The sequence below is a fragment of the Pelophylax lessonae genome (genome assembly GCF_965119305.1).
Source record: "Pelophylax lessonae genome assembly, chromosome: 1".
NCBI classification, from domain to species: Eukaryota; Metazoa; Chordata; class Amphibia; order Anura; family Ranidae; genus Pelophylax; species Pelophylax lessonae.
Genome location: NC_138768.1, coordinates 495,491,010 through 495,515,725, shown reverse-complemented (window position 1 = coordinate 495,515,725; position 24,716 = coordinate 495,491,010). Strand labels below are relative to the sequence as shown.

General features: G+C 42.2%; 1 protein-coding gene across 1 annotated transcript in view; it reads left to right on the top strand.

The window, feature by feature from the left end:
* ADGRL3 (adhesion G protein-coupled receptor L3) overlaps positions 1 to 24,716 on the top strand; it is a 1,148,837-nt gene that overhangs the window by 298,301 nt on the left and 825,820 nt on the right. The window contains exon 5 of the mRNA XM_082254905.1: positions 11,514 to 11,528. Coding sequence (XP_082111031.1) covers positions 11,514 to 11,528 — 15 coding nt within the window. The remainder of the gene's footprint in view (positions 1 to 11,513; positions 11,529 to 24,716) is intronic.

The following is a 24,716-nucleotide window of genomic DNA, read 5'->3' as shown; positions in this document are numbered from 1 at the left end:
CTTGGATATTGCAGCCACAGAAGCAGGTAATCAAGCATGATCTGTGCTTAAAGTAATTGTAAAGTCTCGTTTAAAAAAAAACAAAAAACAAATAACAAACATTTTATTAGGGATGCACGGAAATTTCGGCCACCAAAATTATCGGCCGAAAATGAGCCTATCTCATTTCGGCCGATAATGGGTTAACAGTGCCGAAATTAATATGGCCGCCGTGAGGAAGGAGGAGGGCGCAGAGCAGCGCAGGGCAGGTTTTAAAAGTCCCGCCTCTGGCCGGCCGCCGCCTCTCAATGACATCCCTACTACAATCTGTGCATTATGAATGGACATACCAGGCGGTATGAATAGAATGCATTAAGATAAAAAAAGCTTCTAACTTTACAACTCCTTTAATTACCTGCAGTGGACCCCTTATACCTCAAGAAAAAATTACCTGTCAACTGTCCATGCTATCACATATGAGGGTTTGTTTATTTATTTTTTTTAACCCAAACTGCCCTCATTGAACATACTTATATAATACAGTTACAGTCTTATGCAAAAGTGTAGGGACCATAGTCAAATTCCACATTGGCATTATTACGTTTATTTAAAAAATATATGGTATTTGATAAATGCCCTATAAAAACACCACATAAAGCATTTGAAATGCCTTAAACCTCTTACGTAACTAAAAATTACATTTTGTTCTTCGCAGCCTTTAGGGCAGGGAGTTTATGAGAGTTCAGCGTTTTTTGTGGTCAGAAGAACTGCTCTTGAACGCAATTGTAGGGCTTTCAGATGACAATAAACTCCCCTGCTGACAAACTGCTAAAAACGTCTGTGTGCATGGACACATAGGATAACATAGAAGGAAGTTTAAGGGCTGTAAAAAAAATAAAAATAACGCCTAAATTCACAAAAAATTGGGTTTAACAGCAGCAGCAGTGTGCATGAGGCCTTATGTAACATCAGATACTTCACATAATATGTTTAAAGCCTTGCAGTAATGCAGTTATAAAAACAGTTTACAATTTAGTAAGGAATTGTTTGTTATGGATCCTTCATTTTGTATCATTTCTTATAGAGACCTAATACGGGCAAACAGACTTACCATATCAAATGGTTACATACTGTAGTTCCATGGTTACATAGTTAATGAGGTTGAATAAAGGCTTTGGTCCAATCATTTCAACGTATGTGTGTGTGTGTGTGTGTGTGTGTGTGTGTGTGTGTGTGTGTGTGTGTGTGTGTGAGGAAAAAGTGTGGGTCCTTCCAGCTGTGTGTAGATTATCCAACCCTCAATCAGCGGATCATATCAGATCAGTACACGCTACCCAAGATAGAGGAAGCTTTGGAAGCTCTCAATGGGAATCAGTGGTTCACTGTACTAGACTTGCGGTCTGGGTACTATCAAGTTCCGATGGCATCCGAGGACCAGTAGAAGACTGCATTAATATGTCCCTTGGGTTTCTACCAGTTCACACGCATGCCACAGGGCATAAGAGGTGCGCCTGCAACCTTCCAGAGACTGATGGAAAAAGTTTTAGGTGACTTAGTCCCTAGGGAATGTGTTGTGTATTTTGAGGACATGAAGGACTATAAATGAGATAAATGTAAAGTTATACACTAGGGGGCTAAAAACATGCATGAATCCTACATAGTAGGAGGAGAACAGCTGGGGGAGTCACTGGTGCAGAAGGATCTGGGGGTTCTATTAGATCATAAACTTAGTAATGGCATGCAATGCCAAGCTGCGGTTTCCAAATCAAGCAAAATCCTTTCTTGTATAAGGAGGGGTATGGACTCCAGAGAGAGGGATATCATTTTACCCCTGTACAAATCAGTAGTAAGACCTCATCTGGAATATGCAGTTCAGTTTTGGGCACCAGTTCATAAAAAGGATATTGGGGCACTGGAGAAAGTGCAGAGAAAAACATCCAAACTGATAAGAGACATGGAGGAGCTCAGCTATTAGGAAAGATTAGCTGAATTTAATTTATTCTCTCTGGAGGATATGAGATTAATGGGGATATGATCAACATGATTAAATACATATGTGGCTCATATAGTGAATTTGGTGGTGAGCTATTCACTTAAAGGTCATTACAGAGGACAAGGGGGCACTCTTTACATCTTCAAATTATGAAAGGCTTCTTCACAGTAAGAGCTGTGAAAATGTGGAATAGACTCCCTCAAGAGCTGGTTCTGGCAAGCTCAGCAGATTGTTTTAACCACTTACCCACTGGGCACTTAAACCCCATTCCTAACCAGACCAATTTTCAACTTTCAGTGCTCTAACATTTTGAATGACAAATACTCAGTCATGCAACACTGTAACCATATGAAATTTTCATCTTTTTTTCCCACACAAATAGAGCTTTCTTTTGGTGGTTTTTAATCATTACACGCTATGGTGCCAATCATTGAAAATTAATCACACCTGATGTACTGATGTTTCTTGAGACATTAACAAGCCAGGAAAGTACAAATACCCCCCAAATGACCCCTTTATGTAAAGTAGACATTCCAAAGTCATTTAGTAAGAGGCATGGTGAGTTCTTTGCAAAATTAAGATTTATTAATTTTTTCACAAAATTGTCATGTTACCAAGTTATTTCTCACACACTGTATAGGCATACTTGCAACTACACCCCAAAATACATTTCTGCTACTCCTGAGTATGGCGATATGGTGAGTCCTTTGAACATGTCATTTTTTTCCACAAGTTTATAAAATATGGAAAGAAAATAAAAATGCATTTTTTTTAAACAGTTGTCTATTTAGAAGATATTTCTAACAGATAGCATGTACATAGCAAAAATGACACCCTGCTACTCCTCCTGAGTATGGCGATACCACATATGTGAGACTTTTACACAGCCTGGCCACATACAGAGGCCCAACATCCAAGTAGCACCTCCAGGTGTTCTAGGAGCATAAATTACACATACAGTATCTCACAAAAGTGAGTACACCCTTCACATTTTTGTAGTTTATTATATCTTTTCATGTGACAACACTGAGGAAATTACACTTTGCTACAATGTAAAGTAGTGAGTGTACAGCTTGTATAACAGTGTAAATTTGCTGTTCCCTCAAAATAACTCAACACACAGCCATTAATGTCTAAACCGCTGCTAACAAAAGTGAGTACACCCCTAAGGGAAAATGTCGAAATTGGCCACAAAGTGTCAGTATTTTGTGTGGCCACCATTATTTTCCAGCACTGCCTTAACCCTCTTGGGCATGGAGTTCACCAGAGCTTCACAGGTTGCCACTGGAGTCCTCTTCCACTCCTCCATGATGACATCACAGAGCTGGTGGATGTTAGAGACAGCTAGTGTAGTGAGTGTACAGCTTGTATAACAGTGTACATTTGCTGTCCCCTCAAAATAATTCAACACACAGTTATTAATGTCTAAACCGCTGGCAACAAAAGTGAACATGTCGAATTCGGACCAAATTAGCCACCCCCCCCGGTGTCATGTGGCTCCTTAGTGTTACAAGGTCCCAGGTGTGAAGGAGGAGCAGGTGTGTTAAATTTGGTGTTATCGCTCTCGCTCTCTCATACTGGTCACTGGAAGTTCAACATGGCACCTCATGGCAAAGAACTCCCTGAAGATCTGAAAAAAAATAACTGTTGCTCTACATAAAGAAGGCTATAAGAAGATTGCCAAGACCCTGAAACTGAGCTACAGCACGGTGGTCAAGACCATACAGCAGTTAAACAGGACAGGTTCCACTTAGCACAGGTCTCGCCATGGTCGACCAAAGAAGTTGAGTGCATGTGCTCAGCGTCATATCCAGAGGTTCTCTTTGGGAAATAGACGTTTGAGTGCTGCCAGCATTGCTGCAGAGGTTGAAGGGGTGGGGAGGCCAGTCTGTCAGTGCTTTGACCATACACTGTATACTGCATCAAGTTGGTCTGCATAGCTGTCGTCCCAGAAGGAAGCCTCTTCTAAAGATGATGCACAAGAAAGCCCGCAAACAGTTTACTGAAGACAAGCAAGCCAAGGACATGGATTACTGAAACCTTGTCCCGTGGTCTGATGAGGCCAAGATAAACTTATTTGGTTCAGACAGTGTTAAGCGTGTGTGGTGGCAAATAGGGGAGGAGTACTGATGTGGCATGGATGAGCACGGATGTGGCATGGATGTGGCACGGATAAGCATGGATGTAGCACTGATGAGCACTGACGTGGCATGGATGTGGCATGGATGAGAACTGATGTAGCATTGATGTGGCATGGATGAGCACAGGTTAGCACTGAGGTGGCAAGGGTGGGCACAGATGTAGCATGGATGTGGCATGGATGGGCATGAATGAGGCACAGATGAGTCACAAATTGGCATGATTGAGGCATTGATGAGCATGATTGAGGCACAGATTGGCATGATTGAGGCATGGATGGGCATAACGGAGGCACATATGGGCATGACTGAGGCACATATGGGCATGATTGAGGCACAGATGGGCATGATTAAGGCATGGATGGCCATGACTGAGGCATGATTGAGGCATGACTGAGATATGATTGAGGCATGACTGAGGCACGACTGAAGCATGAATGAGGCATGAAGGAGGCAGGTGTGAGCGGTACTGTGGTCTCTCTCCACTCCTTGCACAGTGTGCGAGGAGAGGAGAGAACTGAACCGGACATGCGCCATTTTGTTGACAACTGATCACTCCGTCATTGGACAGCGCAATCACGTGAAAAAGGGCCGCTGTCATTGGCCTTTTACCACGATCCGTGATATGCCGGGTCACGTCATTGTAAGCCCTCCCTGAATAAACCGAGCACGCTGTAGCTGTCATTTGGTTATGGCCTGGTCGTTAAGTGGTTAAGAAAGGCCTAGATTCTTTCCGAAATGTGCATAATATAACTAAATACTAACATTTATAGGTAAAGTTTATCCAGGGTATATCTGATAGCCTCTTGGGGGATCAGGAAGGATTTTTTTCCCCTGCTGGAGCAAATTGAATCATGCTTTATTGTTTTTTTTTTTTTTGCCTTCCTCTGGATCAACTGTGGGTATTGAATTGTATATATAGAACAATACATGTGTGTATATATATATATATATATATATATATATCCACACAGTATCTCATAAAAGTGAGTACACCCCTCACTTTTTTGTAAATATTTTATTATATCTTTTCAACACTGAAGAAATGACACTTTGGGCCTAATTCACTGTACCTCCAACGCTGATCTGGTTCTATTTTACCTCAATTTTGACTATTTTTAGGTGCAAATGCAATTCACTATAACTCCATCAGAAACGTTATGAGCAGTGTCAAATTCACTAAGATCAAATAACGTCCGGACTGGACTTAAACACAGTCCAGCTAAAAGGTGGACTGTTTTGTTCAAAATCACAAAATATGGCAGGAAAAAAATAAAAAATGCGTGGGGAAGATGTGTTATATGATTTTGAGCTAAACTGCTTTTAAACTGTGTAAAAAAAAGTTAAGTAGAAAAAAAGATTTTAATAAAAGTGTAAAACGCAAAAATAGCTCCAGAGTCTATTTCTGGCAGATCGCCCATGTGCGCATGCTCCATACCAAAAAGTAGGCTAAAAATAACATCTTTGAAAACGTTAGTGGGCGTTATAGTGAATTGCGGCAAATACCGCCCGCAAATTTGCGGTAAAACGGTGCTATTCCGGCGCTAATGAGAGAAATGCACATATCTATGTATGTCTATATATATAAAGTGCCTTGCGAAAGTATTCGGCCCCCTTGAACTTTTCGACCTTTTGCCACATTTCAGGCTTCAAACATAAAGATATAAAACTGTAATTTTTTGTGAAGAATCAACAACAAGTGGGACACAATCATGAAGTGGAACGAAATTTATTGGATATTTCAAACTTCGTTAACAAATGAAAAACTGAAAAATTGGGCGGGCAAAATTATTCAGCCCCTTTACTTTCAGTGCAGCAAACTCTCTCCAGAAGTTCAGTGAGGATCTCTGAATAATCCAATTTTGACCTAAATGACTAATGATGATAAATAGAATCCACCTGTGTGTAATCAAGTCTCCGTATAAATGCACCTGCACTGTGATAGTCTCAGAGGTCAGAGGTCAGTTTAAAGCGCAGAGAGCATCATAAAGAACAAGGAACACACCAGGCAGGTCCGAGATACTGTTGTGGAGAAGTTTAAAGCCGGATTCGGATACAAAAAGATTTCCCAAGCTTTAAACATCCCAACGAGCACTGTGCAAGCGATAATATTGAAATGGAAGGAGTATCAGACCACTGCAAATCTACGAAGACCTGGCCGTCCCTTTCAGCTCATACAAGGAGAAGACTGATCAGAGATGCAGCCAAGAGGCCCATGATCACTCTGGATGAACTGCAGAGATCTACAGCTGAGGTGGGAGACTCTGTCCATAGGAGAACAATCAGTCGTATACCGCACAAATCTGGCCTTTATGGAAGAGTGGCAAAAAGAAAGCCATTTCTTAAATATATCCATAAAAAGTGTCATTTAAAGTTTGCCCCAAGCCACCTGGGAGACACACCAAACATGTGGAAGAAGGTGCTCTGGTCAGATGAAACCAAAATCAAACTTTTTGGCAACAATGCAAAACGTTGTTTGGCGTAAAAGCAACACAGCTCATCACCCTGAACACACCATCCCCACTGTCAAACATGGTGGTGGCAACATCATGGTTTGGGCCTGCTTTTCTTCAGCAGGGACAGGGAAGATGGTTAAAATTGATGGGAAGATGGATGGAGCCAAATACAGGACCATTCTGGAAAAAAACCTGATGGAGTCTGCAAAAGACCTGAGACTGGGACGGAGATTTTTCTTCCAACAAGACAATGATCCAAAACATAAAGCAAAATCTACAATGGAATGGTTCACAAATAAACATATCCAGGTGTTAGAATGGCCAAGTCAAAGTCCAGGCCTGAATCCAATCGAGAATCTGTGGAAAGAACTGAAAACTGCTGTTCACAAACGCTCTCCATCCAACCTCACTGAGCTCGAGCTGTTTTGCAATGAGGAATGGGCAAAAATTTCAGTCTGTCGATGTGCAAAACTGATAGAGACATACCCCAAGCTACTTCCAGCTGTAATCGCAGCAAAAGGTGGCGCTACAAAGTATTAACTTAAGGTGGCTGAATAATTTTGCACGCCCAATTTTTCAGTTTTTTATTTGTTAAAAAAGTTTGAAATATCCAATAAATTTTGTTCCACTTCATGATTGTGTCCCACTTGTTGTTGATTCTTCAAAAAAATTAGTTTTATATCTTTATGTTTGAAGTCTGAAATGTGGCAAAAGGTCGAAAAGTTCAAGGGGGCCGAATACTTTCGCAATGCACTGTATATATATATATATATATATATATATATATATATATATTTTTTTTTTTAACATTTTAGGCCAATTTGTTTTCTGCTACAAATTTTTGGTAAAAAAAAAATCGCAATAAGCGTATTTTGATTGGTTTGCGCAAAAGTTATCGCGTCTACTAACTACGAGAAAGATTTATGTCATTTTTATTGTTTTTTTTTTTACTAGTAATGGCGATTTTTTTGTGGGACTGTGACATTGCGGCGGACTGATTGGACCCCTAACTGACATTTTTGACACTTCTGGGGGTACCAGTGACATTACTACAGTAATCAGTGCTAATGCACTGTTACTGTAATAATGACACTGGCAGGGAAGGGGTTAACAGTATAGGTGATCAAGGGGTTAAATGTGACCCTAGGGGAGTGATTCTAACTTTGGGGGGGCGTGGCTTCTGAGATGACCATAGAGACATGTGATCCTATATAGAAGGATTACATGAGCTCTGTGATCATTTCAGGGAGAAGGACGGTCGGCTGTGTTCTCTCTCTGTGGGGAGCGATCAAAGCCGCCTGACACACACATCGGCTTCCCCGCTGCCGAGTGGGAGCGGGAGTGCCCTGCCACTGGTGCGCGCCTGCCCCTAGCTTTCCGGGCGGGACCGACATAGACCTACATGAGAGGGGGATAGTACCCAAGACCAACCTCCCAGTAGGGTCAAGGGGATGGGGGTGGGGACATAGACCTACGTCGGTTTGCGCAGGAGAGCCACCCTGACACAGTCAAAAGGCGGCATGTGGTCGGGAAGTGGTTAAAAGGTAAGGGTCCCAACTCTTAACCTTGGGATACACCACTTATAACCTTAGACCATTTAGAATATGAATTGTTAATCACTACTCTCTGAATACAATCTTTTAGTCAGTTTTGTATCCATGAACAAACAGAATGTTCTAAGCCTATGGGATTTAATTTACACTTTAGCTATGTGTGTGTCAAATGTGTTTGCAAAATCGAGGTATACTATATCCACAGCGACTCCTTTGTTTAAGTTTTGCTTATTTCATAATTTACATAACAAGAAAGCAGATTTATTTGACAACTTTTTTTCTTTTTCTTTGGCTCCATGCTGTCTATTGCTTATTTGTTTTCCAATTAATCTATGTGATCTTCTATCAAACTTTCAAGTAACTTCCTGAATATAGAATTTAGGCTAACTGGTCTGTAGTTACTTGGTAAAGTCTTTGATCCCTTTTTAAACATAGGCACCACATTGCCCTTACGCCAATATAGTGTTACCAAGCGATTCACTAAAGAGTCTCTAAAAATTAGAAACAATGGCTTTGAAATAACAGAGCTCAACTCTTTGAGGACACATAGAAGTAAGCCATCTGGCTCAGGTGTTTTATTTACCTTTATATTGTCTAAATATTTTTGGCCATTGTGATTCTTCTGGGTCAATGCTAGTCCCATTATGGATTTTAGCTGCCCTATTTTCATTTGCATTCACAGAGCTGAAGAAAGTATTTAATAAATATGCTTTCAGTCACCAACTCCAAACTGTCTTGTAAAGGGCCTACATGTTCAGACCTGGCCTTTTTACTATTAATATATTTAAAAAATGTTTCAGAGTCTGTTCTACTCTATTTCACAACCTATTGTTCGTTTAGAATTCTTGCAGCCTTGATTTCTTTTTTACATATTCTATTATATTCTTTGTAACTTTCAACCCATGATAGTGTTTCTTCATGCTTCCTGGCAGTTGTGGCTGAAATTTTAGTTGGTCTACCTGACCATGGTTTGGTTTCAACAGAACCTCTCATACCCCTCATACCCTTTTCTTGTTTGTTATAGCTTTTTAAAATTTGGACATGAGATTTTATTTTTAGCCTTTTAAATTTAAATTGCCGTGTGTGCAGTGTATTTCATTAATTAATCGTCGGGGAATCTAGTTTGGAGATCCGCCCGCCTGTGTAAACAGAGCGGGCGGATCTCCTAAGTGACAGGGAGTGACAGATTGCAGTGTTCAGCATAGCTGAACATGCGATCTGTCCCTGACTCACTCAGTCACCTCCCCCCACACACGTCAGTAAGCACCAGGCATACATTAACCCCTCCCTTTCCAATAAAATGAACCCCTTCCCGGCCAGTGTCATTTTTACAGTAACAGTGCATATATATAGCACTGATTACTGCAGTAATGTCACTGGTACCCCCAAAAGTGTCAAAAATGTCAGTCAAGGGTCCGATCTGTCCGCCGCAATGTCGCAGTCCCGCAAAATAAATCGCAGATCGCCGCCATTACTCATTAAAAAAAAAAACACCAAAAATTACAAAAATCTTTCCCTTAGTTAGTAAACGCAATAACTTTTGTGCAAACCAATAAAAATACGCTTATTGTGATTTTTTTTACCAAACATAGGTAGCAGAAAACAAATTGGCCAAAAATTTAAAAAAAATTTGATTTTTACATTTTTTTGGGGGAATTTCATATAAAAAAATGTTAAAAATATTGTTATTTTTTCAAAATAAACGCTCCTTTTTTGTTTATAGCACAAAAAGTAAAAACCGCACAGGTGATTAAATACCACCAAAAGAAAGCTCTGTTTGTGGGAAAAAAGGACGTAAATTTTGTTTGGGTACAGCGTCGCACGACCGCGCAATTGTCGGTTAAAGTCGCACAGTGCCGAATCGCAAAAAGTGGCCCAGACGTAAGGCAGCAAAATCCTCCAGTGGTAAAGTGGTTAAATAATGATATGGTCACTGTTATCTAGTTCTTTTTTATGAACATTAGTAATAAGCTGCACATGGCTTCAGATTACTAGGTCTGGCAGAGCACCCTTTCTAGTTGTGGTTTCTATTAACTGTACTATACATTTGCCTTGTAAAAGGTTTATAAATGCCCACTTTGTTCCAATAGTGCCATTGCTTTAGGCAATTTCAGGGTAGTTAAAATGCCCCATTATTATCACTGTCCCAGCCCTCACAGCCCTTGCTATCTGTGCAAGGAGCTGAGTCTCCTGCTCCTCCTCATTAGCACTAAAGCCCCGTACACACGTACCGATCGTCGGCCGAACGATCGTCCGTCTTTTGTCCGAGGGCTGTCTTGTCTGTTGAAAACTGCAAAAGACTGCACACGAATTTTGTCGGCCAACAACAGCCGACTGCAGAAGTGATGTCATGTGATGGTTAACTTTCCGTGTGTTTTTTCTTTTCTGAGCATGCCCAGTCTTGCAAATCTGCTGTCTGTCGGCCGAATTCTGTACTGACTGGCGAACAATCGGCCGTTCTGGTGTTGGCCAACAAAAATTTTAATGCTTGCACGACAGATTCTTTTCGGCCGAAAGTGCGCTGTCGGCTCTCGGAAGCATCATACTAACAAGCCGAAAATCGGCCGATCGTTCGGCGGCCGAACATTTTCGGCCGACAAACGGTACGTGTGTACGGGCCTTAAAGAGCCTGTAACATTCCCCAATAATTAACTGTGAAGTATGCACACCTTTGCTCACCTCCATCTATAATGCATCAGTACCATCACTCTTTCCATCAACAAGGTCCTTTTTTGAATCCTCTTTGTGATCACTTCCCACATAGACAGACACCACTACTTTTTCGTTTTATCCTTTCCGAAAGGATGCATAGCTAGAAATAATAATAGCCTAATCTTTTGAAAAAAAAAGCCAAGATTCAATTAAATAATTACTCTTAAGTTTTGAACTCTCCAATATGTTATGCTTTATATATATTAGACCCTAAAAGTGGTTACTTAAGAGTTGGCTTTTCTGGTTTATTTGGTAAATTAAAGCTTCCTAACAGTCCTTTCAACGTTATTCATTGCAGACAGAGCTTTTATTAAGTTGCACTGTTATTGAGTTGGTGGAAAATTAAATGTCTCCCGTTTTAACACCTAGTGTATATGTATGTAGATTTTATGCATAGCATTGGTAATCTGCATAAAAAACTGCCACATGAATCTTTTATTACTTGACACTTTTAGAGATGTGATTCTTGATTCATTAGCTAAATCTTTATGCCCTTTTCCACTATTACATTTTAAAGCACAATTTACACAGTTGTTAAGTTTGAGTAATGTACACATTTGAAATGAGGTCCAATTAAACACATTGCAAGTTTAGCATAATTTTTTTAGTTGTGCAGTTAATTGAAGAATAATTTTGTTTTCTCTTTCTCTCTCCTTTTTTTTTTCTGCATCTCCTACCATAGAAGTGGAACAAAGAGGTAATGTATTTTGCTTATATGTAATATCCTAAATAAATATATACAGTATATAGTGTGTGAATGTATTCCTGAATCACCTGATTGTTTAATAAAATATGGAACGCTTCATGAACCCGCGCGTCACCCTTGCGCAGGGGCCATGCTAATCCTCTCTGCAACGCTCCAACCCTAGTACATGTCCTGCCGAAGCGAGGACCTTGATCAACTTTTAATACTCTTGCCACATTAAGGTCATGCAAATCACCTTCTCCAAGTGTTAAATGCCTAAGCATAAACTGAGCTGTAAGGCTTAGTATACATGTCCACATTTGTGTCTCTATTACCCTGTGTGCCCTGCATTGTTTCCATTGATAAGTTCCTCTCCACCAGGAAAGGACTCAGATAACAGAAGAAATGCTGCACAAATAACAGTTTCACTAGATTTCTTCTTTGCATCCAGTACCTAACTGAAACCCCCCTAAAGGGCTATTTCATACCAAAGTGTATTTTAGCAAGTGATAATTCAACACATGCAACTTATCAAAACTGTTCTACATACATTTTCTTTTTTGAAAGGTGTTTATTTTTTTCTTTTCCACTTTATCCAGAAGCTTAACACATTTTACAAGGGCAAACGTATAAGAAAATGAATATCACAATGAGCCTTGAGAGGGCAATAGTTAACAAAAGTGATGATATTATAGTTTGTTCTACATTCATGTTGAATGGTTTATTTAATTTACTTAAACAGGAAGTTTAAGACAGTGTACCAGAAAAAGCATATAGGACTTCCCAGAATACCCCAGAAAATGTGCGGGTATTAATGTGCCATACTATAACCCTAATCCCAAAAAAGTTAAGATACTGTGTAAAATCTACAAAAACAGAATGCAATGATTTGCAAGTCTCATGAATCTATATTTCTTTTAAAAAAGAAAAAAGAAGTGAGAAAAACATACCATTTTAGGAAAAATAAGGTCATTTTCAAGTTGATGGCAGTAAATAAAAAAAAAAAAAAAAAGTTCGGACAGAGCAGCAAAATGCTGGCAAAGTAAGTGGTACTAACAAGGAAGAGGTCACTAACATAATTTCGCATAAAAAGAGCATTGTAGAGAATCAGAGTGTTTCAGATGTAAAGATGGGCAGTGGTTCATTAGTCTGTGAAAAGCTGTGTCTAAAAATTGTCAAACAATTTCAGAATGTTCCTAAACATAAGATTGCAAAGTTTTTAAAGTGGAATTCTAGGCAACATTTTTTTTTCCATTTTGGATAGAGCAAGTGAGGGTTATAACCCCTTTCAGATTTTTTTTTCTGCCATCTGTGTCCCATTTCAGAGATTTCCCTTAAAGCGGAGTTCCGGCAAAAAAAAAAAAAATATCAATAAACACACCCCCGGGACAGTCAGGGCTAGTACATTCCACAATGGCTAGCCTCTGATCTGTCCCGGTTCGCACTTACCTGCAAGAAGAAATACTCACTTTTAAAATTTCTTCTCCAGCGTTGCCATCTCTGTTGTGGGCAGCTGAAGCCAGCGCGATCCTCTTCTCTGTGTCCTCTTCTGTGTCTTCTTCTCCCAGAATGCGCCTTCACCAGCCCCTCTCGTCACTTCCGGTGCGGCGCCACATTCCTCCACAGCTTCTGGGCATGCCCAGAAGCTGTTTAGCAAGGAATGCGTCGTCGCACCGGAAGTGACGAGCGGGGCCGGTGCCGTCGCATTGATTCCTGGAAGCGATGACGTTCAGCTCCCAGGAATCATTGCAAACCGGAAGTGACGGTGCGGGCCGTGGCCGCCGAGGGAGGAAGTGGAAGACAGGTGAGTATATCTTTCTACAATTACAAGGTAAGTAAAAAAAAAAAAAAATCCTAACTATCCATTTCTGTTTCAGGTGAGGAAAAGCAAGCGGATGGCCACAAAATCGGTTATGTCGATTTTGTGGCCGGAACTCCGCTTTAACTTCCTGTCCCATAGCAAAACAGGAAGGAAGTGAAAGGAAATGCCTGCAATTTAAGGGAATCCCTTGGGGACCTCCGGGTCATCAAAACTAGTGTATCTTTTGGAAGATTTCCCCTCTATTATTTTTCTGGGTACGACCCAAAGTTTGGGATTTTATTTACTTTCACTTTTAATGATAACAGGACAAATAGAAAGCGTGAATCTCCTTAACGGGGAAATAGACAACAATAAAAACTGACAGGAGTTCTAATCCCTCTCCACTCCTTACAAAACAAAAACAAAAGTTTTGCCTTTAGTTATTCTTATACAGTATATCATAATTTACAGTACAAATTATCTTCAAAAGATTCTGAGAATCTGGAGAAATCTCTGTGCTCAAGGGACAAGGCTGAAATATAATATAAGATGCCCATAATCTCCTCACCCTCAGACAGCACTGCAGTAAAAAATAGGAATGATTTTGTGATGGACATTATTGCATTGGCTCAGAAAAACGTCCAAAAATCACTGTCTGTGAACACAGTTTGTCATGAAATCAAAACTGTCATAAAAGAAGAATATCTGAACATTATCCAGAAACATCACCATCTTCTCTGGGCCAAAGCTTATTTGCAAAGTGGAACACTGTTCTGTGGTGCATATGGAATGGGCAGCTTGCACATCTGGAATGGCAGCATCAATACTGAAAGATATCCAGGTTTTAGAGCAGCATATGCTCCTATCCAGGTGATGTTGTTTTTCAGGACAGGCCTTGCATATTTCAGCAGGATAATGCTAAACCCCATACTGCATCTATGACAACAGCATGGCTTCGTAGTAGAAGAGTTTGGGTGTTTAACTGGCCTGCCTGCAGTCCAGATCTTTCATCAATTAAAATATTTGACGCATCTCGAAACAAAAAATACAACAAAGAAGACCCAGGACTGTTGAGCAGCTAGAGTCCCATATCAGGCAAGAATTAGACAACATTCCTCTCCCAAAACTCCAGCAACTGATCACCTCAGTTCCCAGATGTTTACAGAGTGTTGTGAAAAGAAGAGGGGATGCTACACTGCTACACCGTGTTAAACATGGCCCCATCCCAACTTTTTTGAGAAGTGTTGCCGCCTTCAATTTTAAATGTACCTTTTTTCTTCTTAAAATGGTACACTTTTTCAGTTTAACTACTTGAACCCCCAGGCCAATTCTGACATTTCTCTCATATTTTTCTGCTAAAAAATTACTTAGAACCCCAAACAATATATATGTGTATATATATATATATATATATATATATATATATATATATATACACTGTTCAGAAAAATGTAAGGAACACTTTTAAACCACCTCCTTCCCAAGCCTATTCGGACACTTCTCCTACATGTAAAAATCAAGTTATTTTTGTTAGAAAATTACTTAGAACCTTACTTACTTTTTTTTTAGCAGAGGCCCTAGAGAAAAAAATGGTGTGCGGCAGTTTTTTTATGTCACGCGGTATTTGCGCAGCGGTATTTCAAACGCAATTTTTTTGTGAAAAAAAAACACAATTTCATGAATTAAAAAAACAAAACCGTAAATTTAGCCCAATTTCTTTTGTATATTATGAAAGATGATGTTACACCGATTAAATAGATACCTAACATGATTAGCTTTAAAATTGCGTCTACCCGTGGAATGGCGGAAAACTACAGTGCCTAAAATTCTCCATAGGCGACACTTTAAACGACTTTACAGGTTACTAGTTTAGAGTTGCACAAGAGTTCTGGTGCTAGAATTATTTCTCTTGCGCTGATGTTTTGGCGACAATACCTCACATGTGGTGTGCGGTCACCATTTACAAATGTGTGCGTAAGTGTGTTTTTTTTTTTTGTACTAGCTTTATTGCTATCACAAGGGATGAGCAACATCTTTTGTGACAGCATGGGCCATGACAGGTCCTCTTTACAGAGAGATCTGAGGTCTATTAGACCCCAAATCTCTCCTCTGCCCCCCCCCCCCCATGCAGCTGATCAGACCAAGATCAGTCCGATCGGCTGCTTCTCTGGCCGCTGGTGGCCAGGTAAACAAAGGGGCGGAGCCGGAAGTTACAGAGAGAGGGTAATGACATCTGTTCCTCTCTCTCTCTCTGTACAGAGCAGCTATTGCCACCGCCTGCATAGCTGCCGGCCCCCTGCAATGGTACCAGAGAGCCAGGGAGAGGCTAATTAGTGAAGGAGGGGGTGGGACCCCTTTCCGCCATCCACAGAAGTGATCGAGTGGCTAATTAGCCGCTCAGATCACTTCTGCCATGTACAGAATCGCCGGCTGCAAAGAATGATACCGGAATGATGCCTGGTATACGAACTGAAACCCAAGGACCTATGGGTATGTCCATTTGGGGGAAGTGGTTAATCCGAGTATAGAATCGTGTCAATAAAGCTCCTGTGATACTGATCTGGTCAGTTAAGTTGCAGAGGGGTTTGTCAATCAGTTTCAGCTGCTTTGATGTTAATTAAATTAACAACAGGTGCACTAGATGGGCATCAATGAGATGGCCTCCAAAACAGCAATGGTTTTACAGTTGAAGGCCACTGACATTTTTTTGCCTACTTATCTTTTCTGACTGTTTTTCACTTGTTTTGCATTTGGCTAGGGTCAGTGTCTCTACTGGTAGCATAAGGTGATACCTGGAACCTATAGGTCAGTGATGGCAAACCTTGGCGCCCTAGATGTTTTGGAACTAGATTTCCCATGATGGTTATCTACACTGCAGAGTGTATGAGCATCATGAGAAATGTAGTTTCAAAACGTCTGGGGTGCCAAGGTTCGCCATCACTGCTATAGGGATTGCACAGGCAGTCCAAATCTTCCAGGATGGCACATCAATGCGTGCCATTGCCAGAAGGTTTGCTGTGTCTCCCAGCACAGTCTCAAGAGCATTGAGGAGATTCCAGGAGACAGGCAATTACTCTAGGAGAGCTGGACAGGGCCGTAGAAGGTCCTTCACCCATTAGCAGGACTGGTATTTTCTCCTTTGTGCAAGGAGGAACAGGATGAGCACTGCCAGGGCCCTACAAAATACCTCCAGAAGGCCACTAGTGTAAATGTCGCCGACCAAACAATCAGAAACAGACTTAATGAGGGTGGCCTGAGAGACCAACAGGTCTGGGGAGGCATATCTATTGGGGGGCTGCACAAACCTCTACAGGCTAGACAATGGCACCCTGACTGCAATTACTGTAGGTATTAGATTGAAATCCTTGGACCCATTGTCAGACCCTACGCTGGTGAAGTGGGTCCTGGGTTTCTCCTGGTGCACAACAATGCCTGACCTTATGTGATGAGAGTATGCAGCCAGTTCCTAGAGGATGAAGGAATTCATACCATTGAACGGCCCCCACTCTCGCCTGAACTAAATCCAATAGAACACCTCTGGGACATTATGTTTCGGTCCATCCAACGCTGCCAGGTTGCACCTCATTCTGTTCAGGAGCTCAGTGATGCCCTGGTCCAGATCTGGGAGGAAATACCCCAGGACACCATCCATCTTCTCAGGAGCATGCCCTGACGTTGTCAGGCATGCATACAAGCACGTGGGGTGCCATACAAAGTACCATTTTGAGTTGCTGCAATGAAATGTCAGCGAAATGGACTAGCCTGCTGCATCATTTTTTCACTTTGTCTTTCGGGGTGTCTTTGTATTCAGCCCTCTGTAGGTTGATCATTTTCACTTATGTGGCATCCTTTTGTTTCTAACACATAACCCAGTCCATATCAGTATAGATATCCAACAAAAAGTGTTCCTTTACATTTTTTGAGCAGCGTATATATATATATATATATATATATATATATATATATATATATATATATAAAAATATATACTGTGTGTGTGTATATATATATATATATATATATATATATATATATATATATATGTATATATATATATATACATACATACAGGGCTTTTTTTCAGCGGGAACGCGGGGGAACGCAGTTCCGGCACCTCCAGCACTGAATGTATGTAATTGCAAGGAATGCAACATTGTCTATTGATGCTGGCTGCTGATGGATCTATTGTTGCTGGTGAGGATCTATTCCTGCAGGAGGGTTTATTGCTGCTGAGAGGTCTAGTGTGGCTGCTGGGGGATATATTGTCTCTGGAATAGATCTCATTTTGCAGGGGGGGGGTCTATTGTTAATGGGGTGGTTCTTATGTTGCTGATGGGTCAGTTGTTGATGGGAGGGATCTACTCTTTATGGAGCAGTCTATTGTAGCTGGCTGCTGGAGGGTCTATTGATGCTGTCTGCTGGGAGATCTGTTGTTGCTGCTGGGGACCAATTGTCTCTGGCTGGATCTATTGCTGCTGGGGGGGTCTATTATTGTTGGCTGCAGGGGATCTATTTTACTGCTTTTATTGTTATTAATAAAAAAATCCATACAAATTGCTTAGTACCACAAATGTTACTTGGTTCTGTATTTTCTAAAAAGGATGATCCTGGGAGGTGGGTAGTGGGTGGAACCAAGGAACGGTTCACAGAGGTAGGTAGGGGCGGAGACAAGGGGAAAGTCCGAAAAAGGGAGTTCCTGCACCTATTTTCTGAGAAAAAAAGCCATATATATATATATATATATATATATATAAAGATATATACAGTGGTGATCAAAAGTTTGTGCACCCCAGGTAAAAATTTGTATTAATGTGCATAAAGAAGCCAAGGAAAGATGGAAAAATCTCCAAAAGGCATCAAATTACAGATATACATTCTTAAAATATGTCAGAAAAAGTTAGATTTTATTTCCATCATTGACACTTTCAAAATTACAGAAAAAAAAAAATGGTGTCTGCAAAAGTTTGGGCACCCTGCAGAATTTATAGCATGCACTGCCCCCTTTGCAAGGCTGAGACCTGCCAGTGTCATGGATTGTTCTAAATCATCGTCTGGGAAGACCAGGTGATGTCAATCTCAAAGGTTTTAAATGCCCAGACTCATCTGACCTTGCCCCAACAATCAGCACCATGGGATCTTCTAAGCAGTTGCCTAGACAACTAAAACTGAAAATAGTTGACTGCACGATCCCTTCAGAAAGATCTGGCAGACACTGGAGTTGTGGTACACTATTCCACTATAAAGAGATACTTGTACAAATATGGTCTTCATGGAAGAGTCATCAGAAGAAAACCTCTTCTACATCCTCACCACAAAAATCAGCGTTTGAACTTTGCAAATGAACATATAGCCTGATGCATTTTGGAAACAAGTTCTGTGGACCGATGAGGTTAAAATTAAACTTTTTGGCCGGAAGGAGCAAAGGTACGTTTGGAGAAGAAGGGGCACAGAATTTAATGAAAAGAACCTCTGTCCAACTGTTAACCGGTTGCCGACTGCGCACAGTATATTTACTGCGGCAGTCAGCCCCGGCCAGGCAGAGTGACGTAGACCTACGTCGCTAGCCTGTCACCGGGTTTTGAGCCAATAGCGGGTGAGCGCGTGCCCGCTGAGGCGCGCGGCCGCCTCGGCTCGTTCACAGAGGAGTGCGGGCGTGTGACCGGCGGACCCGATGATTTCTTAATTGAGAGAATAGATGAGAAGCCCCACAGGTCCCATGCGTTTGCTTTGCCAAGTGACAATAATGCTGGGACAGGCAGAATCAGGCAGATCATTCTGCCCCTGCTCAAGGAACTTTAGGCACCCTCTGGAGTAACCATACTCTGGGCTACCATACATGGTCAAAATGGTATGTTGCATTGGCCAAAATTAGAGCCATGGGTGCCCCTGGTTGGTTAAGAATTCACCTTTTGTTAAAGAAGCTGGGTGAAAATTGTTGGCCAAATATCGCCTACATTCAATCAGATGCAGGCACTGTTCAGGTATCCCGACAGTCGCTGAAGCTGGCTGTCAGAATAGAACTTTTTACTGAGCTAGGGTGCATTAGCCAACGCACCAAGACCAATGGTATTAAAATGTAACCTTTATTCAAACTATATAAATAAAATATATGTGACTGTGTGTGTTTATTTATTTCAAGGGAGAATTCGTGTTTATTGATTGGCAGAAGATATGAGCAATGGTTGGTACTGATATGAACAACAAAGAAAAGGAAAAATAATCAATCCTTCTCTATACTCTCCTAGCTGAAACAACTACCAACCTGAAATACCTGGAATCCTGGCTAGTCTGGCTACCCGCTAGAGGTTCTTTGTCTAAATGACCCTTAAAACCCACCAGGCTGTCCATTAGGAGTTTATCACGGTCTTAACTTGTACTGTCTATGTTTCTTGTAGCTCTGACTCCTTCCTGAAAACAAGTACTACCTCCAAAAACTAAAGGGTCAACTTCTCCAAATTGATGCTTAGGGATTCCTTGAATCCTATTCATTGCTACCTTCCTGCCAATAACTCAAAAAACACCCTCCCCACAACGACCATGCATACCCCCAAAAACAATATGGTGCTTCCAAAACTACTCTACACATTTCACTTGATAGTAAGCTTTGTCAGCAGTGAAAACCAATACTGTGCACCAAAATAACATAAACAAAACCAAACCAAAAAGGAAAATGCAGGGGTCCAAACTAACCCAACATGGTTCAAAAACGTACCGGTACGTCACTAGCCTGTCACTGGCTTGTGAGCCAATAGCGGGCGGGCGCGCGCCCGCTGAGGTGCACGCCCGCCGCGGCTCGTTCCCTAACAAGTCAGTGCGTGTGACCGGCGGTCACTCGCGATCGTTCGCCGGGAAGGCAGGCGGCTAATGTAAACAAGCCGCCTGTCATTCTCCCCTGTGTAAAAATGGAGATCAGACGGTTCTACTATGTAGCACCGTTGATCTCTGTTTTTTCACTAGTAGCCATGTCCCATCACAGTTAGAAACACGCCCCTAGGACACACTTAACCCCTCCCTCTCCAATACAGTTAACCCCTTCACTGTCAGTGTCATTTTTACAGTAACAGTGCATATGTATAGCACTGATTACTGCAGTAATGTCACTGGTAACCCCAAAAGTGTCAAAAATGTCAGTCAAGGGTCCGATCTGTCCGCCGCAATGTCGCAGTACCGCAAAAAAATCGCAGATCGCCGCCATTACGCGTTTAAAAAAAACAACAAAAATGACAAAAATCTTTCCCTTTGTTAGTAAACGCGATAACTTTTGCGCAAACCAATCAAAATACGCTTTCTGCGATTTTTTTTACCAAACATATGTAGCATAAAACAAATTGGGCGAAAATGTTAAAAAATTTAGATTTTTACATTTTTTTTTGGGAATTTCATATAAAAAAATGTGAAAAATATTGTTATTTTTGCAAATTTGACGCTCTTTTTTTGTTTATAACGCATGATCAAAAAAATTGCACAGGTGATCAAATACCACCAAAAGAAAGCTCTGTTTGTGGGAAAAAAAGGATGTCAAATTCGTTTAGGTACAGCGTCGCACGACCGCGCAATTGTCCGTTAAAGTCACGCAGTAAAAAATCGCAAAAAACCCCCTGGTCAGGAAGGGGGTAAAATCTTCCGGGGCTTAAGTGGTTAAAGAAATGTCAGTTCTTTTGTCAAAAAAAACAAACAAACTCCTATAGAGCAGTTTTAGTACGCACGTCTAGGTGTGTTTAGCGTTTTTTGCTGCCCGAAAATACCACTCAGAAACACACTCCAGAAGGCTTTCAACAACTACACCCCCCCATGTTAAAGGCATGTGATATGGCATGGTTTGGTGGGGCGGAACGTCATCCCCCCTTCCTTACCTTTCCTGGCCTGCCAGGCTGCATGCTTGGATGAGAGTATGGTATGGATTTTGGGGGGACCTCATGCCAGTCTTTTTTGCCACGGAGTCCACTTTAGAACCCAGACCAAAAGGGCCTGGCATGGATTGTGGGGTGACCCCCCACACCGTTTTTTTTAATCATGGCTCCTTTGTTTATCTTCTGATGTCAGCCGAGAATCCCCAGCTGACAGAGAGGAAGAGTCACTGATTGTTAGGATGCCAGCGGATGCTAGCTTCTTAACAACCAGCATCTGTGAACTGAGAACCTACAAGAAAACGCAGCAGCATGAATAATGCATCAGAATGCATCAAAATGCTCCAATGTTACACTACACAATCAATAGTGCAAGGGTAGGTAATATTCAAAAGATGGACATCTACTTGAACAACACTGATGAAGTCAAAGATCACCAGGCACATTGTCCTGTTGTTGGGGCCGGTTCACACCGGAACGCTGTGCCAGAAAGGCATGTTCCATGTGTGTTTCCTGCACACAATTAAAAAAATGTGTGTTCAAAATGCACTGCCTTTGTGATCTACTGTAGGTGATAATACATACGTAGATCGCAAACGCAGTGTACTGCAGTATCATGAAATTTGTCACAGTGCATTTTTTAAAGCAGTGCATGCACTAATTTTTGTACAATCTGATACAAGTTGCAGGCAGGGCCAGATTTATATCTCAGGAGGTAGGCTTGAGTCCACACCGCCATGGAGTCACGGAGAGCCGCACAGGGGACACTTCCTGCTGGGCCTACGCTCCGTCCGTCAGCTCTGCTCCAACCCTGCACCGCCCCTCCTACTTCCATACAGCCCACATCTTCCACCCGCTCTTTACAATCCTGCCCCTCTCCTCCTTCAATCTGCTCTCACAGCTCCGCCCCTCCCCACCACTGGTCTCGTACACACAAGGCACAGTGACACCTGCCTGTTGGCCTTCCGGCATTGACAGGACTGACCTTTCGTGAGTCCCATTTGCACCCGGCTCCCCCCTATGCTACAGCCACTAGGAACCCCCAGGCACCAGGCTGCAATTTCTACTCGCCATGGCGACCTGGCAGTTGAATAAAGACACCAGTTCTTCCTGTTCAACCTGGGTGTGTGTGTTGAACTTATTGGACTGGTGTCTTTATTCAACCTTACAAAATTTTCACCTGATCCCATATCTGGAAAATCATTTTTGTGACAAGGCTAATACCTCTTCAAGTAGAACTAAAAGCAAATTGTTTTTCATTTTGGATAGGGTGAGGGAGGATTATAGCTCTTGTCAATTTTTTGCTATCTGTGTGATATTTGGGAAATGTTCCTTGTTCACTTCCTGTCCTGCTAACTATCAGGAAATAACCAGTAGTGTTGCTGCAGCAAAACAGGTACTTCTTGCCCCTACCTTTTCCTACATGGACATATCACATGTAGAAGATAATTGGCATTTAGACTTTCTCAAGGGACAGTGCCAGGACCAATGTGGACCCTACACTCAGAGATATTTCAGGACCTGTGTTGCAGGTGCAGACATAGGACCAACACATCCTAGCCTCCGGGGTCAACAACAAATTGGACAGGTTTTTCTCCAGGTACAAGGAACCTCTAAAAGAAGCAAAGGATGATTTGGTGGTTTCCGTGGGATCAGTAGATCCCGATTCATGCATTTTCTTCTTTGGAACTTCTTCCTTGTCTGCTTCAAAAAGGTCAAAACAATTCCAGTGAACATCATTACTCTGGACTGGCCCAAGCATATGTGGTATGTGGATTCGTTAGGACTTAAAAAGGAGCTCCAGTCCTATTTCTGTTTATTAAAAGTCAGCAGCTACAAAAACTGCAGCTGCCAAATTTTAGTAAACAGGCACTCACCTGTCCAAGGACCCAGTAATGTGCCCACCCAACTTTTTCCTTCTTTCGGTCTTCTGTCCCCAGCAGCCAGCCAGCATCTCAACTGTGGTCACCCAGCTATGACAGCTTACAGCTTTATGAATGGTCCCACAGTCTTCTGGGGCCAGTGACTTGTCCCAGAAGACTGCGAGAAGAGAGAAGGGGGAGGACTTCTGCTCGGATCGCCTAGGCCAGGGGTGTCCATCTCAATTTCTTTGCGTGCTGAATCAGCATCATGGTTGCCCTCAAAGGGCCAGTTGTATCTGTCTCTGGCCTAGATGTCCAGAGCATCCCATCCCCCCTTACATCAGAAGTCAAGAGCTCCCCAGCCTTCCTTACATCACAGCACACCCTTGTTGCTGAAAGAAATTGGGAGTGGAGCTGGGAAGCAGAACGTGCAGGATCTGGAGGAGGACCAGAGGAGGGCTGGAGTCTGCTAAATGCTGAGACCAGGGGAGGCGAAGACCAGAGGGTGCTGCGGCTGTACATAAAGGCACAGAATCTGTAGGAGGAGTTTTGTACTCCTCTTTGCTGCTGATTGCTGAGACTGGGAAGGGGTGGGGGCAGAGACAAGCCTCTCCACGGCTGCACAGAGAAGCACAGAATCTGCTGGAGGAGTTCTGTGTTCCTGTTGTCAACTGTTGAGAAAAGGTGGGGGCAGAGACAAGGGGGGTGCCGCAGCTGCAGGAGAGGTGCAAGAGCCACATTAAATGGCCTGGAGGGCCAGATTCGGCCAGCAGGCCTTGTGTTATAAATCCCCGGGACCGGATGGCTTGCACCTGAGGGTTCTTAATGAGCTCAGCCAGGTGATTGCCAGACCATTATTCTTGATCTTTAAGGATAGTTTACAGACGGGTATGGTGCCAGCTGATTGGAAAAAAGCCACCGTGGTACCAATATTTAAAAAGGGGCCAAGATATATCCCGGGTAACTATAGGCCGGTCAGCCTAACATCAGTAGTCTGCAAAATTTTGGAGGGGATGTTAAGGGACCACATACAAGACTTTAGTAATGAAAACGGTATTATAAGTAGTAATCAGCATGGATTCATGAAAAATCGTTCGTGCCAAACCAATCTATTAACCTTCTACGATGAAGTGAGCTGCCACCTAGATAAAGGAAAGCCTGTGGATGTGGTGTATCTGGACTTTGCAAAGGCCTTTGACACCGTTCCCCACAAACGCTTACTGTACAAACTAAGGAAGGTAGGTATGGACCATAAGGTGAGTACCTGGATAGAGAACTGGCTCCAGGGGAGAGTACAGAGGGTGGTGATTAATGGGGAGTACTCGGATTGGGCGGGTGTGGAAAGTGGGGTCCCCCAGGGTTCTGTCCTGGGACCAATCCTGTTTCATTTATTCATAAATGATCTGGAGGAGGGGATATCGAGTACAATCTCAGTATTTGCAGATGATACTAAATTAGGGATGCCAATATCTTCTATGCAGGATGTGGAAACCTTGCAAGCGGACCTGAACAAAATAACGGGGTGGGCAACTACATGGCAGATGAGATTTAATGTTGAAAAATGTAAAGTAATGCACTTGGGGGCCAGAAACCAGAAAGCAAGCTACTCACTAGGGGGGGAACCTCTGGGTGAGTCTAGGATGGAAAAGGACTTGGGGGTACTGGTAGACAACAGGCTTGGCAGTGGCAT